This window comes from Podarcis erhardii, assembly GCF_964252035.2.
Source record: "Podarcis erhardii genome assembly, chromosome: 6".
Taxonomy (NCBI): Eukaryota; Metazoa; Chordata; class Lepidosauria; order Squamata; family Lacertidae; genus Podarcis; species Podarcis erhardii.
The window spans coordinates 13,983,361-14,002,964 of record NC_138510.1 but is presented as its reverse complement, the minus strand read 5'-3'; the positions used below and the strand labels follow the sequence as shown (position 1 = coordinate 14,002,964).

Here is a 19,604-nt window from a genome sequence, read left to right as displayed (position 1 = left end):
AATATTGAACATGTTTGCTTACTCCCCTGGATTTGTCAGGAGAGTTAGCATTATGTTCTGAATTAAGAGCCATCACTTTAAGTACTGGGAAATACTCTTTGTAATAGATCAGCAGAAAAGAGGGTGCTTAATAATCAGGGCAAAATATGTTTCTAAACTAAAGAGTTGAATTACCATTAAGCTAAATGCTGAACCCAAAGTAAAACAATAAGGAGCTCCTGATAGAGGGGTGCCTTGGAAGGAAGCAGTCTAGGCCTAAAGACTCCATACAATCCCTACTTTTTACGGGAATTCCCAGCCACCTAAAGAATGTATACTGTGTAGAACACTTATTAGCTTTGGGGGATGACAGCAAGTATTTCCTCTTTCATAATGACATGGTGTCTCCAGAATGCAATTTTGGTCCTGAATTTTAGTATTTTCAAGGTGACAAGGGTAACCAGATATATGCATATTTCATCTAATCTACTTGTGAGTTCAGCTTCTTTCACTGTATATAATGGCTATCTTTGTGCCATGTTGCCTTCTGCTTCCTTCACCCTAGTTGTGATGATTGACATCTCTGTAGGTCTGGTTCTTCCTCCGCCTCAATAACAATAGTTGCAGCTCTTCGATGATAACGCAGCAGCTGGAGGCTTAAGAGTTAGGCAGCTAGTTTTTGGCCTAGGTACATACTATACAGATTCAGTTTGCAAAAGAATATGCCTTTTCAGTAGCTGGGGAACTCATGTTGCACTCATGTCCTGCTGGTGGACTTCCCAGAGGCATCTGAATGGACACTCTGGGAACAGAATGTACTAGGCTTAGCTATTTAGGATTTCACCAGATCTTATAGCATTTGTGTGTCAGTGCAAGTTCTTTAGTTCTTAGCTTTTTCCACTTTTGAAGCTGCAGATCGGTTTTTCTTTCCTCCAGAAAGTGGTTGCACACACTCATTAGTGTGAATGTAAGTAAATTTTATCAGTCTTGCACTTGTGTTTGTTAAACTGTTTCCTGCAGTCTGTGCACTAGTTTGATTAAAAATAAGGTAGAAATAGGAATACCTTTCAGTACTTTTGACACCCGTATTCTTTCATGGAAGTATCCTCCTTGCCATCGTACGTTGCCATTAAACTCCTTTACAGTGCAATAACCTGGCTTCTGAAGTTAAGTGAGTTAGTATTTTGACCATATATTTTTTTAAAAAAAAATTGAATCGTGAAAGGAACTGATTCTAATTATAAAATAAATACAAGTCAGTAACATTTAATCCAGGAATGGTGAACGTGTGGCTAGATTACAGCTCCCATCATCACCTATCATAGGCTATTCTGGTTGGGGCTGATGGGCTCTCCATTCTGTTTTAGTATTGTGAGGGCTATAGGCAAAACAATACACTGGCTTTTTTCTTTTTTTAAGAGTAACCCAGCCACAGTCTGGATTGATCACAGGATCTAAAAGAATGTTGTACTAGGAAACACCCAAGAGTTCTATAATACATGTTCATTCTTAATAATTCAAAGCAAATGTGATGTGCCATATCATGCTCTAGACATCTTTAGTATCCATTTGTGTGCATTTCCATGAATATGCACTAGGTTTAAGATGCCTTCATCCCATACTCAGATACTTCTAGAGACTAGGAAATCTAGTTGCAGAATAACCTTTTGGTTTCACTTTTTGGAATGTGAATATTTGAAGAGAAGTATTTCTACACGCTTTTTCTACTCCTGCAAGCTACCGTAGCAGAAATGTTTAGAGCAGAGCGCATTTTTATTTGCTCCTGATATTTTATTGCTGGCAATAATTATTTGTAGCTTCTTACTGTATACAATAATTTTGCATTGGTACAACCAGAAATGATCTCAAAGAGCCTGCCTGACTACATGAAGAAACTTTTCATCTGTCTGTGTGGGAGCCAGTGATAATTTTCTCTGTCCCAAACTCTCCTACAAGATTGAGAGAATTTCTTCTCTTACTCGGAGGGGAGTTGTATGGAAAACCAATACTGGGATGGCTTGTGCCGCATAACTGGGATGCTTATGGAACCCCCCCCCCCAGTCCCCACTGCCCAGGCCTTAGCCAATCTCTGCTTGCCTCCGCCCATCAAGGGGCCACCCACTCTTCTCACCCGTTAGTTGTCACCCCAGCACAAACCAATTGAGAGAGAGGATTTCCTCTGTGGGACCAACCCCACATAGCCAGTGTCGCCCCTTTCAATTGGATTTGTAGAAAGAACATGAAGATGAAAATGGAAGAGAATGGCCGTTGCGAGGAGTGACTTTCCTTTGGAACTTGCAGTTCATGGGCCGTGTGTTGGACCACCCTGAGCTAAACCATGGTTTGGCTTAGCATTATGTGCAAACCCAGGTTCATGTTTTGTCTTCCCCAAACAAACTAGGAGCAATATGTCAATAACAAATGCCCTTCATTGACTTGGGGTGAGACAGACCATGAGCTCAGGTTGGCACACACCAAATTTTGTCTTAAGCTCCTGGCAGCTCGGCAGCAGCATCAGGGGCAAAGTGAAGCAGCTGCAATTTTCTAAATAACCACCAGCACATTTACTCATTCACACTCTGTCATAGTTTGGCTTACATGTGAACTAGGCCAATGTGTGTGTTTTTGTCAGTTGAACAAGTGTGGAGTCCCTGTTTAGGAACTTATCCCTGGAGTTTCTGATTAATCTTAAGACAATGCAACTTTGTTAGGTTGTTTCAGATATATTACAAGAAACATGCGTTTGAAATCAGAATCCATTCTTCAACTCTTTTATATCCCGCTCCCCGCCAAACTTAGATTTGGTGTCTAGCAGCTGGCTGGCTAGATGATTTATTGAAGATTATTTTTCTTGATAGAAGTTCTTTGACTTTTGTTTTCCTCTTCAAAGCTATCTCTCCATGATCTAGAAATTTAATTTGTTATTTACTTGGTTACAGGGAGAAAAAAATGAAAATTCAGGATATTAAAAACAATATTAAAGAAGCTATAGAGGTAAGTCTACAAGCTTTTCCTGGTTGCTTTGAACTAAAATTTTAACCCGTCACTTTCTGATAACATTTTATCTCTTTTCCTACAGACAATAGTGACAGCAATGGGAAACCTGGCACCTCCAGTTGAACTAGCCAATCCAGAGAATCAGTTTCGAATTGACTATATATTAAACTTAGCAAGCCAGATAGATTTTGACTTCCCACCAGTAAGTATAAATTCTTATTTGCAACAGGCTTACGTTGCATTGGTTTTTAGTTTTCATTTCTTATCAGTGCTGATTTCTTGCAAGGATAGAGTGCAGTGAAGTGAGTTTCCCAATGCATATAGTTCTCTATTATGATCCCAAATATTCATGAGTCGGTTGGCCAAGTTACTGATATAACAGTGTTGAGGCATCATATGAGCTACTTTCCCTTCTGTATACTTATAGAAATCATAATCAGCCTATAGTCAGGGCGGTGTTGGTTGGACATTGGAAAGTGAAGTGCAATATATATATATTTGTCTCCAGTGGAGTTAAAAGCAGTATGGTAAATGAAGTTCAGGAGTACATTTAAAGTGGATGGGCCATGCCGTTAATACGCAGTAAATGCAATCAGGCAAAATCCTAGTCGATTTCTCTGTGGCCCTTGATTTTGTAAACATGTTTTGTGCCACCAAGTGACAGGTGCTGATTTTCTTAGTAGTAGTAGTTTGAAATACTTATTTCGCGTATACACTTAGTATTGAGAAATAGGCAACTAAATTGATGAAATCTTATGCTGCGGACTCAGAGTTAGGGACATGTTTAGAGCTGCTCAAGAAATCCATGGATAAGCTGAGATTTGAAACTGGACCTAAGTTCAGCTATCATATGTTGTTATTATTGTAAAGCAGTTTAAAATATTGGCTGTGTTTGTACATAACTCTTAAGCTGTAGCTTGCTGTCTCCTAGACGAGCAAACAAACCATAGTTTGCTTCTCCAAAGCTTACTTACTCCTGTCTACTCTTTGCTGCCTGCCTGACATCCGGTACTGGCATTGCCTCACCTTGTTACTAGCTCCTGGTTGTGCAAACAGGCCAGGGAAATCTTCTCATAAGTTTTCAGCCATTCCTGTTATGCCCTGAGTCAAGCTAATTTTCCCCCACCCCACCTGCATCACAGAAACACCAAGTGCACTCTCAATAATCAAATTCCTTAGCTCTATTCTACTTCTCTAATGGAGTGATTGACTTTTACAGGTTTTCTGCTAGTATCTTTTTGTGTTGTATTGAAAGATGGGTGTTTTGTTCCTGTGAAGAGTTAATTATTTTTGCTGTAAGTAGGTTTAGCAGTCAGGATAGCCAAGTGTATATTAATTAGTCAGTTGACATAAATGATCATTAAAAAAAATTCCCCCTCTCCTTGCAGAGCAACTGGGTCTAACTTGTGAGAGGCAACTTGTCATGGAGGAATTGGGAGAATGGGGAAGAGAGAGCTTGTTGTCAGGCAGATTTAAGAGTGAGGACATCTTGGGGGGGGGCAGTCTGGTGAACAGTTTTGGGTTTTTTTCAGCTGCTTGTGCCTGTGTAGCTTGGTGAGTATTAGGTCGCCAAACAAACCATGGTTAAGGAAAGTTGTTTCGTTCTGAGTTATCGTGAAACCATAGTTAAAACAAGTGACAATTTGTAACTCAATAACAAATCATCGCTTCACATTGTGATTTATTACCAGAAAACAAACTTTAGTTTTCTGGCTGTGCATATATGTATAGGAGTTAGACTCCTTAAAATTTTACTCTCAAATTCCTTATAAATAAGGATAAGAGATAAGAAGATATGAACAATCAGCTGGGCACAGCTCAATACTAATATGCTTTCTGTCTAAGCATGAATTCCCTATCTCTCCTGTTTGTGATCAGCTGTATTTTTTGCCTCTTTAGTGGAGTAGGAGAGCTGAGGGGGAAATCACATCTGGCAGCCAATGTTGGTTTCAGATAGTACATGGGTAGAGGGGTCTAAAAAGGCCAGGACACAAATTTTCCTGGCCCTCTAGTGGCTGTGGTCTAGGAGGCTTAGTTTAATAGTAATAATAATAATTTTATTATTTTTACCCTGCCCATCTGGCTGGGTTTCCCCAGCCATTCCCCAGTTCAGTCAGAATCAAGTATACACTTCTAGAGTTAATACTAAATACATTTTAAAAAGGTAAAGGACTCCTGACAGTTAAGTCCAGTCACAGACGACTCTGGAGTTGTGGCACTCATCTCGCTTTACAGGCCAAGGGAACTGGCATTAGTCTGCAGACAGTTTTTCCAGGTCATGTGGCCAGCATGACTAAGCCGCTTCTGGCGCAACGGAACACCGAAACCAGAGCAGCACACGGAGCTGCCATTTACCTTCCTGCCGAAGTGGTACCTCTTTATCTACTCGCACTTTTTTTGGTGTGCTTTCGAACTGCTAGGTTGGCAGGAGCTGGGACCGAGCAACGGGAGCTCACCCCGTTGTAGGGATTCGAACCGCGACCTTCTGATCGGCAAGCCCAAGAGGCTCAGTGGTTTAGACCACAGCGCTACCCGCGTCCCCACTAAATAGCGTATTTTTCGCCCTATAGGACGCACCGTCCCATAAGGCGCACCTAGTTTTTTTTGGGGGGGGAATAAAGGGGGGAGGAATTATTTTTCCCCCAGGTGCGGGGCTGGGGCGGGGGAAGCCCGAGCTTCCCCCGACCCCAGCCCCCAAACAGGCAGCTCTCTGCAAGCAGTGGGAGCCCAGTGCTGGCTCCCACTGCTTGCGGAGAGGTGCGCGAAGGCTGGACACGCTGAGCTCAGCGAGCGCAGGTTCAGCATGCAGGCAACTCTCTGCGAAGCCTGGAGGCGCTGAGCTCAGCGCGGGCAGGCTTCAGTATGCAGGCAACTCTCCGCAAACAGCGGGAGCCCAGTGCTGGGCTCCCGCTGCTTGCGGAGAGGTGCGCGAAGCCTGGAGAGCAAGAGGGGTCGGTGCGCACTGACCCCTCTCGCTCCCCAGGCTTCAGCGAAAGCCTGCATTCGCCCCATAGGATGCACACACATTTCCCCTTCATTTTTGGATCCCCCAAAGCCACTCGAGGGCTGTGAAAATTTGTGATCTGGGCTTTTTAGACTCACCTACCCATGTACTATCTGAAACCAGAGGTGTGCATTGTTTACCAGATGCGAAATATTTTGGCATTATTTTCAGCTCTCCTACTCCACTACTTGCACTAAAGAGACCATCTGAATAATTCTCACTAAGTGAAAATCCTCATTTTGATCTTGCATCACTGAATGATTTAGAGTGCTTGCTCACCACAACAAGCATAGATCACCATGAGCAGAATTTACTTGCATATTACTTATTTTGCTCTGAAGAATACTTTGGAACCATTGAATGCACCATCTTTTCTGCCACCTTCAGAGTTAGAAACAAGAAATTTGTCTTATATTTTAAAAGAACCTGTGATTTCCAGAACACTAGCAGCACAAAGGACCTTTTAAGGAGTTGCATGAAGGCTACTCAATACTCAGTACTTCTGTATTGTAGGGTAAGCCTGTGAACAGCATACTGCTGTCTTTTGGAGAGGCCAGTGTTTGATAAAAGGGTTACAGGCGTATGCACTGGCTAAGAAAGTGACCTTGTACATATTGTGCCTATTAAAGCACATTCGAAGCACATTCTCTCCCTCAGAGAATCCTGGGCTCTGTAGTTTATCCTTGACACAGTTGCCGTTCCTAGCAACCCAGATTGTAGTTTGAATGTGCTTTACAGAAATATGCAGCCAGTATTCATGAAAGTGAGTGAGCATGTGTGCATTCCATCTGAGCTCTGTAACTTGGCTTCCAGAAATGATGATGAGGGCTTTCTAGACAGATGCTGCTTACCAAGATACCCCAGTCTTAGTTACTGGCACTGTTTGTTATTTATCAGGCTTTCTATCCTAAGTGTTACTGCATAATTTGAATTTTGCTTTCATGTGGCCGGATGTTTGGCTTGCTGTAGTTCCAATAAAATTAGAGTGCCATACTAGGACCTGGGAATGGAAGGTTCAGATCAGCCATGAGGTTCCACCTTGTCCAGTCACTGTCTTCCTAGGGTTGCCATGTGTCCTCTTTTTCCAGACTCATCCTCTTTTTCATGGGCAGAGCAATCATAGCAATCCATTGTTCAAAATATGGCAACCCTGCTAACTTGGGTTGTGAGAATAAAATGGAAGAGGAGGACTGGAAATTGCCTCACGCTCCTCAGAGGAAAGGCAAGAAAAAAAGTAACCAGCAACTGTGATAAAATAGCAACAGAGAGAGACGCAAGAGATACTGGCCATTGCATTAGTTCTGAGTCAGTATTTAATATTCAGTCCTAGTTGCATACCTCCAGTAATATTTCGTTTGAGCCCTATTTCAGAATTAAAATTGAACTTTGCCTTAGTATTTGCCATTTTCTACATATGCCAAAAGCAGCTGAAGATACAGGATTTTGCTTCCTGCCTACTAGTCTTGTATCTTTTTACCATGAAATGCATTTTCAGGTGCTTTTAGTTATGAAATATAATGACGTTAATGTGGATTCCTGTGATAAGGTTGCATAGTTCACTTAATTATAATCGTATTAACAGTTTTGAAGTTCCTGCTGTTGGTGAACTTCGCTATATAGCTGTGCTACAGAACTTTGTTTCTGGAAGCAGCCACGTGAAATATTTGGAACAATTTTTCTCACACTTTTTTTGTTCGCAAGGAAGTTCAGCGGTTGGCATTTGTAGCCCATAAATTGCTACCATCTGGCTTTCTGACAAGAAACTTCTGATAGCTTTGCCATCACTGCATAACTGATAGAGACCAGAGGCAGAGTCTTCCAACTGGGCAAGAGCTTCACAGGAAGTCGTGGTTAATAATCTTCAGTAGTTAGAAATTAATTAGCAAGTCCAGTTGGCACTACCCATTTCCAGGTTAGAATGAATGTAGCTTCCTCCTGCATGCATGTAAGGGTTTAGCAGAGTAATATCAGCTGTTGGGCAGTTTGTTGCCTCTGACGGATGTCCTTAAAGGTAGAGGGACCCCTTACCATTACATACATATCCTAAATCTGTTCTGAGTTTCCCCTAACCATCCATAATTAATTTGTTGGTGGCACTGGGGAGAAAGAGGGGAGAAAGCCCCATTTCACAAGCATAGATCCTTGCATTGATGGGACAGTTGTAAAGGTAAAGGGACCCCTGACCATTAGGTCCAGTCGTGACCAACTCTGAGGTTGCGGTGCTCATCTCGCTTTACTGGCCAAGGGAGCCAGCGAACAGCTTCGGGTCATGTGGCCAGCATGACTAAGCCGCTTTTGGCAAACCATAGCAGTGCACGGAAATGCCGTTTACCTTCCCACCGGAGCAGTGCCTATTTATCTACTTGCACTTTGACGTGCTTTTGAACTGCTAGGTTGCCAGGAGCAGGGACCGAAGAACGGGAGCTCACCCTGTTGCGGGGATTCGAACCGCCGACCTTCTGATCGGCAACCCATTTGGCTCTGTGGTTTAACCCACAGCGCCACCCGCATCCCATGGATGTCCTTACCAAGAAACTAAAAAGAACCTATCACAGGAATGATCCGGTTGCTACATTATGGATTACTGCCTCCTTCCTTCCATGCTTGCTGTGAACTGCAACAGCTCTTGTTTTTTTATAGCTGGTAGGCACAGTGTCTACTCAAGAAAACCATTCACAGTATGGGAATATTTTGCTGCTGCCCCAGTGACCCAAATCCCGGTCGGGGGGTGACAAAATGGTGGCAGAGTCAAGGCAGGAGACATTATTTTTGCAGCAGTGCTGCTGTGGTATAATGCCATTCCCACTACAGCTTGTACAAGCTATCAGGCTGCCCTCTGATGTGTGTCTCTGGAGTATACAAACAGTAGTCGCACCTGGGCTCATTTAAGTATCAGTTGTATTCCTCTGGTACTGAAAAAACCGAACTTGTGTATTAATTATGTGTAAGGTACCTAAGAATATCTCTGTACTTTTAAATCCCTGGACACATTAATTGAAATGAGCTCTCCTCAGAGAAAATTGATGACTTTATAACTTTATATAGATTTCTCTTCCCGAATACAGTGAGTAGTTGGAGATAACCTTTATCCTAGCGTATTGTAAAGTTTTACAGTACAGCAGATTATGTCTTCACTATATACTGAAATTCAAGCAATCAAATAAACAGTATATAGTGTGCAACAAATACGGTTTCTGTTGAGTGTGCAAGTCACATGCCATTACAAACCACTGTTTTATCAGATACCCATGGAAGTGTTTGTGTCCGTAGCTGAGTGAAATGCATGCTTATACCATCCTCTCTGAAAGCATGTTGATGACAGCTTGCACAATGCTGAACCTGACTTTTCTTTAGAAAACATAACAGTGGGAATTGGATAACGTGGTCTCAGTTTCTCAACCTGTCCTCCTGGATTTTGTACACTAGTTTTGAGGCCATCTCAAAGCGAGACAGAAGAGAGAGAACCCAAGTTTGAAATGCATGCACACTGTGATACTGGGGTTTAAGTAAGGATGTGGTTTATACTACATAGCAATGCACAAAATTGTAAGCTGAACATAAATTTGTACCTGACACACTGTGGTGTTCAGCATGACCTTCTATTTAGATGATTCTGGTGTTTAGTGATGCAAAATAGTTAAAGATTGAGTACATATGGTAATGGATTACTAAACTTCCTGAAGTCAAGTGCTTTGGGTTTTGTATTAGCTGTGACTTGCTAAATAACAATAAGGAATGCAAATGTTTAATAAATGACAGCAACATCTTTTTGTAATAATTGAATATCCCTTGTAACCAGTGAGAACTGGTGAGTGAGTCTCTCTCTCTCTCTCTCTCTCTCTCTCTCTCTCTCTCTCTCTGTGTGTGTGTGTGTGTGAGAGAGAGAGAGAGAGAGAGAGAGAGAGAGAGAGAGAGAGAGCTGTCAGCAAAAAGTTCGAAATTTTGTATTTTGCAAATGAGGATTGGATGCTGTAGAACCAAGGTGGTCAGATTGAAGGCCATGAAGGGCTTGTAAAGGCAAGCAGCACTTTCTCCTTTAAATAATAATACTGAATAGCCCATAGTGCTATGTTCTTCTTTGCAGCAGCTGCAGCAGTTGTTCTAACTGCAAGAACCGAGGGAGGGAGGAGCCTTGCTACACCAGATTCCCCTCCTTTTATTGCTGAAAAGTTTCCTGTGTGGGTGCTGGCAAAGTTAGCTTTCCTAACAGTGGAGACTCAGCTCAACATATTCTTGGGTTACACTTAAAAGGTTTAAAACAGTCTAAAAGAGGTAAAACCCGGAATAATACAGAAAGCAGATGGAACAAAATACTGTTCTTGAATAACCCTGGCTATTACAGGGGGTGTTAACTTTCATTTTGGTAGATTTATTGTGCTTTTTTGACAATATCACATCAGCATAAAAGTTACTGGGGAGGGTTCTGTTTGTCTAGCAACATGCTTCTATTTAGCATTCAAAAAACACCATGTTGGTCCCTGCCACTCAGTTCAGAAAAATGCTCTCACAATTAGCAGCAGAGAAATGGTTGTGAAAATGTAGTTCCAACCTGAAGACTAAGTACCTGTCTTGGAGTTTGCTCTTTTAAACATGTGTATCTTTGAAATGCTGTGGTGTTGACAGTGTTCAATATTTAATTCTGAAACAAGAAATATGAAACATTAATGAGCTCCTTGGTAAAATAACTTTGTAGTACAATAATTTCTCTACAAGGCTGTTGTATTTCACAGGTCCTTAGGTATAGTATGTGTAAATGCTAAATACATATCAGATGTATATTTTTAAGCTTATCATTCTCTGAAATAAAAACCCCCAAATATGATCAGTTGCCCAAGTGGGGTCTGGTCTCTGTCTTGAATTCATTTGCCTTTCATTGCTGCGTAAACAGAACCTGTTAGACTAGTTGAGGGTTATATAATTCAAACTGTTCAGCATTACTTCAGCCACAATTTGTGGACTCAAGTGAGAAGTGTGGAGCCCTGTTCATTTCAATAGTCCAACTGGCTGGATTTACAAAATCACAGTATAAATGGCAGCTTCTTTCAATTTGGAATCTAGAGAACCTTGAACACACGCACAGTCCCTTTTATGCCTGGAGTTCCTATATGTGTAAACCTTTCCCATTCACTTCAGTTCCATCCTATTGCATGCACAGAATTCCTACTGCTGCTAAGATTAGAAGGTGCTCCCCTGTGCTCAAAAACTGGAAGAAATAACAACTTCATCGGTAGAAGACTGAGAAAAGAAGCATTTGGTACAGAGTGCTAATGTATAAAATAACAAATTGTCAGAAATTGTCAGAACAATTTGCAAAAAGAAAAGCAGTTCCATTGCTTGTATAGTTTATTTGGTATTGGAACTGAAGAAATCATTATCAGAATGCTGAAAAAAGGATTCTACATATTCTTTAAAAAAAAAACAACCAGCATGATAACAAAACGGATGTTAATCCTTTCACTAAAGTATTTAAGTTAAGCTGTATAGCTATGTTCTTAATGCTTTGTTGTGACTGAACTTTTAGAAACAACAAAAACTAAACAGGAGCTCTGTATTTTGGGTGTGCGCACACCTGCTAGATTTTGGTCTTGATCTTATGGTCAGGGTTTTAAGAGTAAATCTCTTTTGCAAGGGATGGTGTGTTGGGAGCCACACTTCTTACAGCCCCTTGGCTCATCCAACCCAACTGGATATTTGCACAGCTGAGCTGGAAGTGTGCATCCCAGATCAGACAGGAACCCCCTTTAAAAAACACACCATAAACTCCATCTCAAAACGTTAGGATGGCGAAAGGAAGAGAGCTGGCCCTGGCACAAAAGTGGGGCTCGGAATTAAATATCAAATAGTAGGTGATGGGAAGGACGAGGCCACATATGAGGGAGCTTGCCTTAAGGGGTTTCTTCATAGGCCCAGCATGTGGAAGCTTTTGAATCACACTCACACAGATAGCCCCTTGCATTCACACAGATAGCCCCTGGTATGTGCAAGGTAAACGTTAGACATACCAGACTCTGATGAGGTGAGTCTTTTCCAGAACAAGGAAATGGACTCGGGGACCTAAGTGGTAAGTGCAATGTTGTCCATTCAAGACTTGCACATAGAGTTCTTCACAGAGAGATGTACTTTATTTTTTGTTTAGTATATAGTTCTAGCATTGTGGGAAATACAAGATTTGCTTATCTGGTGAATAATTTCTGCTTTCAATTATTATTATTTTATTTTATTATTTATTGAATTTATATACTGCTCTATACCCAGAGGTCTCTGGGCAGTTCACATAAAACTCACAGTATAGTATATAAAATAAATCAATAACCCAATAATACCCCCCCTCCAAAAAAGTAGAAAACAAGCACATAAAGGAGGAAGTTTCTAGTCTGTTCTTATTTGCTGCTTGGGAGAATTTGGAACATTTGTAGAAATGTAATCTACCTACCTACAGTCCTAAGTGGTTCAGCCCCATCAGCTTGACTGCATACTGTAGGCAAGGCCTAACTAAGCTTCACATTCCTTCAAAAAATAGAATCATAGAATGGTGGAGTTGGAAGGGACCCGAGGGTCATCTAGCCCAACCCCCTGCAATGCATGAATAACATGTTTCTGTTTCTTTCTCTCCTCCTATCCTTTGTTTTACTCTTGGTTTTAGTCTGATTAACTTTGTCTCTAGCAGTTTTAATTTTGAAGGAGAATTGTAGCCTGAAAAAAATTCAGGGATGTGTGTATGTTGTGTGTTTTTGTTTTTGCTGCTTTTTATTCAGGGCTGTGTTCAAATTAAGGAGTTCTCAAGGCTAGAAATCCCATGATTATGTGTGTTCTATAGCGATTAGGGTGGCAGAGAGATGCCACCAGGCAGAGTGAAGACTTGCACCTTCATAGCAGTACATGCGATCTCTAACATATGTGTGGGATGTACCTCCTTTGTGGGTTGAGGGGAAGACCAAACTAGTACTGCTCTAAGTATACAGAATGTTCGCTTTATGTTGTCTTACTGGTTGGCAGATAGCTACCCATTTTGCTGTTTGAGGGAATGATTTCCCCTGACTTCTTCATTATCCCCCCCCCCCCCCGGTCCTTTCACCTTCAGAGGTAGGGCCAAAAAGAGTGATTTTGGGGGCTTTGTTGGCCTGCTTGTGAAACTCCTTCTCCAGGAAGACCTGTCTGACTGCTGTTCTGTTGTTCTTTTGAAGTTTGGAAAAACTTTTATTCCCTTGGGGCCTTTTAAATTTGTCTGTTCTGTTTGCCTTTAAGTATTCTTAAAGTATTTAAGTATTCTGTTTGCCTTTAAGCTTATATTTTACTTCAAATGTGTATGTAATCCACTTTGGGGGCTGCCTTTTGATGAAGGACGGGTATAAATTCCCTAAAATTAATTATGTTTTTAATTGGTACTATTATTTTATCCAGTGTTGTAGTCCATCATTGGCTAGATTTTTCTCTTACACACTTTTTATTTAAATCTTCCGACCTAGTCTTCATAATAAGACATTCAAATTTTGTGGTTTTGCTATTCTCCAGTCCCTGTTTCAGTTCTAACCAACCTTCCTTAACGTTTTATCAGCCTTTTAAAATATAATTTTATGGTATTTCAGAAAGGTGACAGAAATTTTAGTTACATCCTGAACTTGAGCCATTGCTTGTAATAAGTTCCAAGTCAGACTTCATTATACCCAACAATTTCATCATTTTTGTGAGGTGAGCCCATTTCATAAGGCTCCAATTTTTATTTTTTGTTTAATGCTCATGTAGAGGGTTCAACTAGTGTGTACCAACTTTATGCCTGGGAGAGGATTATTCTCTCCTAGATCTGCCTGCTCCAAAGTCTCAACTAATTTACTTCGTCCCTCTGAACTCAATGGGAGAGCACTAAGGAGGTATTTGATTCTCCTGCTGGAAAAAAAAGTAGGCTTTAAAACTGCTTAGCTTTGACTGATTACATTCTCATAATATTTTGTCAAACTATTGGCTTGCTTTGATTGAAAGTCTTTTAAATTAACTTATAACCTGAAGCTGGTAGTAAAGAACATATTGGCTTAGTTACATAAAGATATATACTGTGTGTGTGTGTGTGTGTGTGTGTGTGTGTGTGTGTGTAGATAGAGATATAGATATATGCGCCCCGCACATTTTATAAAATAGATTTGCTTCAGCCTACATTGTTTATAAGACACACATACACAGCTGAGAGACTTAAAGCAGGGAAGGCTGTCTTGTTTTTGTGCGCAGGGATGAAATAAGGAAGGGCCTGTTAGAGATCTAGAAAGTCTGCATAACAGTGTTGCTTTTTTATGCAGTGCTAGGTTGGTTGGCTGGCTCACTCACTGAACACACTTCCTGTTTCTAAAAAAAGCCTCTCATTTAGCTGCTAAATAAATATGACAGCACCTGCAGAACTGGATGTATAGCCTCACCTTTTGTGTTGAATCATTCAAACGGTCTGGCTAGTAATGGCAGTTTCCAGTTGAAATGAAGGCTGGGGCACAAGCAGCACAGCACAGTTCCTCATTTGCTTCCTCTAAGTAGCCATGCTGGTACAGGACATAACTAAGGCTGCTGGCTTTAAAGCTGTTGGCAATGAGCATATAAAAATTTCAGACTGTTGGCAGGCCAGTATCTACTTCACAACCTTAAAAGCAGTGAAGAAGAAATAGGCGCGTGGCAGGATCTTCATTATCAGAATACACCGTTGAGCTGTTTTGTAAAATATACGCCCATTTTTTAATTACCATGATTAGGAGGAAAGGGGAATTTTCACATCATTGGGTTTTCTCTGCTTTGTTTAGGTGTGATAGCTCAGTCAGTACAGCATGAGACTCTTAATCTCTGGGTTGTGGGTTTGAGTCCCACGTTGGACAAAAGATTTCTGTATTGCAGGGGGTTGGACTAGATCAGTGGTGGTCAAACCTGGCCCTCCAGCTATTTTGGCACTACAATTCCCATCATCCCTGTTAGCTAGGGATGATGGGAGTTGTAGTCCAAAAACAGCTGGAGGGCTAAGTTTGGCCACCACCGAACTAGGTGATCCTCAGCCTCGGGGGTCCCTTCCAACTCTACACTTCTGTGATTCTATGACCTTTTAGTGCAGTGTTAGAAACCGGGATAGAAAAGCTGGGAGCCAAATGGCTTCTGGGACCTGGGTTGTTGGCGCCGAAACAGAATGTCTAGTCTTTATGGGTTGGGGCGGGGGGTCGGCAACACTTTTTATTTATTATTTTGATAAGCATGAATTAATACACAATTCATGTAAGCAACACATTCTTAATATCAGATTTTTAGCAGAAATTGATAATACATGTTTACAATAAAAAGATAGATACCATACTTCAGTTTTCAAAACTACTCTTTATTGTTAAAGTCCTTAACATATTGTCTATTCTTAACATATACTTAGAAAGCACATCCATTTCAGTACACCTTGAGTGTCAGCCAGGCGCAAAAAAATGGCACCCAGACAATTGGAGGTGCTCGCAAATGGAGAATCTTTAGGCGCAAAATGCACCTGGCGCCCTGCTAATTTCTAACACTGCTTTAGTGCTGATTCACAGCTAGAAGAAAGCCTAAGTTCACATAACTGCACTTGCACCCCTTTCATTCCTTGCCTCTCCCTTTTTCTCCCCCATAGTCTGTCTTAGAAACATAGAACTTTAGAGTTGGAAAGTACCCTGAAGATCATCTACTCCAACCCCCTGCAATGCAGGAATATGCAGCTTCCCATACAGGGATTGAACCTGCAACCTTGGCATTATCAGCACCATTCTCTAGCCAACTGAGTATGTGCGTTGTTAATTAGTGAGTCATCTGTGTGGATGGCATAGTATGTAAATCATTTTAGAACACAGTATCTGCCATTTTGACTAGCAAACCTCTGTGGTGGTCTCACCTTTGGGTCTGTATGCTGCAGAGCTGTTTCAGACTGGTAGCAGGGTTGTACAGAGAACTTTTAAGGCAAAACTTCTTACAGACAAAAAGGAGGATAGGACTTAGCAGCATAAAAACTCAGATTTCCTCATGTTCAAGGTGCTTCCTTGACTGTCACTAAGGAGTCAAGGGGAGTTGGAACAGAGCTGGCTATTGGCCGGCTACACTTTGCTCTTAAGGGCCAGATGAAATAGATGTGAGAATGTGTCAGACTACTGGGGGCGGGCATCAAATTGTAGAAGCATCCCTTACCAAGTTGCTGTTCCATTTTTCTGATACAACACCCTGACCAGAGTACAGTGGTGCCCCGCAAGACGAATGCCTCGCAAGACGGAAAACTCACTAGACAAAAGAGTTTTACGTTTTGGAGGTGCTTCGCAAAACGAATTTCCTATGGGCTTGCTTCGCAAGACGAAAATGTCTTGCGAGTTCCTGCGTCCCCCCCCCCTTTTTCTAAGCCGCTTATCTGCTTATCCACTAAGCCGATAAGCCGCTAATAGCGCTAATCCGCTAAGCCGTCAGTGGGCTTGCTTCGCAAGACGAAAAAACGCTAGACGAAGAGACTCGCGGAACGGATTCTTTTCGTCTTGCGAGGCACCACTGTATAACGTAACTTCATTAGCAGGCAGGGTAGAATTGTAAGGCTCTGTCTGTCTCAGCTGCCACACTTTTAACATCACCATTTCAGCTGCAGTAACTGAAGCCTTTGTAGTCGCCACCACAGGGAAACCAGTTTCTTAGGATGTGACTATAGAGAACACAAAGCATCTTAGATGTAGCTTAAATACTTTGGGGGAAAGGTAGTAAAGCACTTGCGTGAAGGCAAACATTTGGAGTTGTGCAGTTAAATTACAAGGATTAGCTTGCCACATGTATGTGACAGCGAAATTAATGCTAGCCACCTATAGATGTGGGTACATACAATGTATGTAGCCTGGGGTAGTTTCATGCCTCAGAAAACTCAGCTTGCAGACTTCCCATGCGCTGTGACCAGTCTGCAATAGTACTGAACTCTGTAAACAAGGGCAGGGAAGCAATATATTGGGAGCTAAGCAACTGCCGTAAACTTCGAAAGAAATATATTAATTCTCTTTGGGTCTTCGTTATCATTAGGAAATAGAAAGTCCTGGTTATAATTGTTCCTTCGTTTCCTCTTTGCTCGTTGAACCAGCAAGGGTAAAACATTCATGAAGTTGCAGGAAGCACAAGAGAGCAGGCCTTTTCCTAGCTCCTTGCTTCTGTGTATCGTTTTCTCTCTCCCCCTTCGATTCCTACCTTCCAAATTGCACATGCACTTTGTCCTCTTTATACAAACCGTTCTTTGAGCAATGCATGCTTAGAATAGCTCTCGAGAAACAAATGTGAGTAGGCGAGTTTGGATAAAATCTTGAGGATTTTTTTAAAAAATGAAAATAACACAAGTTGAACCCTTTGATTCTCATCCATCTCAGCTTCAGCTGTCCTATTAATAGTATTTTACATCTACTTTTCAGCTAAATATTACTTTTGCGTACAATGTTCTATCTGTGGGTTGGTTTCCCTGCAGAACTCCTCCTTTTCACCGCTCCCCCCCATCCAAGATTTCCCATGTACCTTTTTCCTATTTGCAAGTAAATTCAGTCATAATGGCTTTGATCTGATCTCATACGAGTATGTGTTCAGTATTATAATGTTCAATATATATTTGGTAGTTCGGGGTGTGTAATAATATGAATGACCACATTACTCAGTAGAATATTGGATTACTTGTTTCACTTGCTGCAACAAGCCAGACTTACGCCAGTTAGCATTAGTAGCCACCTAAGATGCAATCCCTTTTGACCTCTGAGGAGAAAGTTAAGTTTTATTATGCTTTAGTGTTATGCCTTTAAAAAAGCATTTGAAAAAATATTGAGCTATATTAAGGATTTTTATCCAAACATTGCAGAAATTTGTATGGACATTTTAAAGAAAGGCTTTCCTGAAATGAACATTTCTGGCACACTTAGCCCTTTTAATATACTGTATACAAAATTAATGATTCACGTGATATATGGAATTTATATCTGATTAATTGATCCACAGTACATTTCATAAACTGATTTGTTTTCCCTGTATGCTCCCTGCAATGGATATGGTAGATCTGAAAATAGATACCTAATATTGATGCATATTAAAATAGTTTTAATATAAAATTGATTAGAATATTGAGAGTACAGTCATACCTTGGATCTCAAATGCCTTGGCTCCCGAACAAATTGGCTCCTGAATAATCAAAACCCTGAAGTGAGTGTTCCGATTTTTGAATGATTTTTTTGGAAGCGAACATCCAGCACGGCTTCTGATTGGCTGCAGCATGCTCCTGCAGCAAATCAGAAGCGGTGCCTTGGTTTTCAAACGCCCGAAACACAATCTGCTGGAGAACCAATGTAAAAACACGCTGATTCTCAGACCGTCCGTGGGCCAGATTTAGAAGGCGATTGGGCCAAATCCGGCCCCCGGGCCTTAGTTTGCCTACCCATGGCATCATGAATCTAGGGAACAAGTTTAAAGTTGTATTACACATTACCGGGAGGGGGGGGGAGTGAGTTTATAGTTAGTTATAATGACATTTAATACCTATACTATTGATGCCATAGCTTAGCTGCACTTGCCTTTCCTCTGCACTTACCAGGCACAACCCCCCACCCTTTTTGTTGTTGAGTTCCCCCCACCAAACCCCCCTATTTAAAGCTGAATCGGAGCAAATGGCAAAACAACAGGAAACCAGAATTACCTTACAGGATAGATACAGATAGGTAGCCGTGTTGGTCTGCCATATCTGTGTTGGTCTGTGTATCTGAAGAAGTGTGCATGCACACGAAAGCTCATACCAAGAACTGACTTAGTTGGTCTTTAAGGTGCTACTGGAAGGAATTTGTTTTGTTTTGACTTACAGGATAGGTTTTTGTGGAGAACTCTCCAGAGCAAAAAAGGAAGGATGCTTGGGCATGGAGCTTTAAAGCACCTGGGAAGAACAAGGGGAAAGGTAACTGTGGATAAGCCCTCAGTTGTTGTTGTTTAGTCGTTTAGTCGTGTCTGACTCTTCGTGACCCCATGGACCAGAGCACGCCAGGCACTCCTGTCTTCCACTGCCTCCCGCAGTTTGGTCAAACTCATGCTGGTAGCTTTGAGAACACTATCCAACCATCTCGTCCTCTGTCATCCCCTTCTCCTTGTGCCCTCCATCTTTTTCAACACCACGGTCTTTTCCAGGGAGTCTTCTCTTCTCATGAGGTGGCCAAAGTGTTGGAGTCTCAGCTTCAGGATCTGTCCTTCCAGTGAGCACTCAGGGCTGATTTCCTTCAGAATGGATCGGTTTGATCTTCTTGCAGTCCATGGGACTCTCAAGTGTCTCCTCCAGCACCATAATTCAAAAGCATCAATTCTTCGGCGACCAGCCTTCTTTATGGTCCAGCTCTCACTTCCATACATCACTACTGGGAAAACCATAGCTTGAACTATACGGACCTTTGTTGGCACACTCAGTTAGACACACATATCCCTGACACATGGCTGTCATTTTCACTGGCAGACTTGTGCTCCTTATTTCTGAATGTTATCCCTTCTGATGGGGAGACGATATACTGGCTCTCATTACAGATCTGCCTTAAAATCTTACTTTTTATTATCACGTTCATAAGCTAATAAATGAAGAGAATTTCATTCCTTCTGTGCCTTTTGTGATGTCTTT

General features: G+C 41.6%; 1 protein-coding gene across 6 annotated transcripts in view; it reads left to right on the top strand.

Moving 5' to 3' along the window:
- Positions 1 to 19,604, top strand: part of GNAS (GNAS complex locus) — a 165,495-nt gene that overhangs the window by 96,845 nt on the left and 49,046 nt on the right. For all 6 annotated transcript variants that reach the window (XM_081867938.1, XM_081867939.1, XM_081867941.1 and 3 more), the window contains exons 3-4: positions 2,919 to 2,973; positions 3,059 to 3,178. In XM_081867938.1, coding sequence (XP_081724064.1) covers positions 2,919 to 2,973; positions 3,059 to 3,178 — 175 coding nt within the window. The remainder of the gene's footprint in view (positions 1 to 2,918; positions 2,974 to 3,058; positions 3,179 to 19,604) is intronic.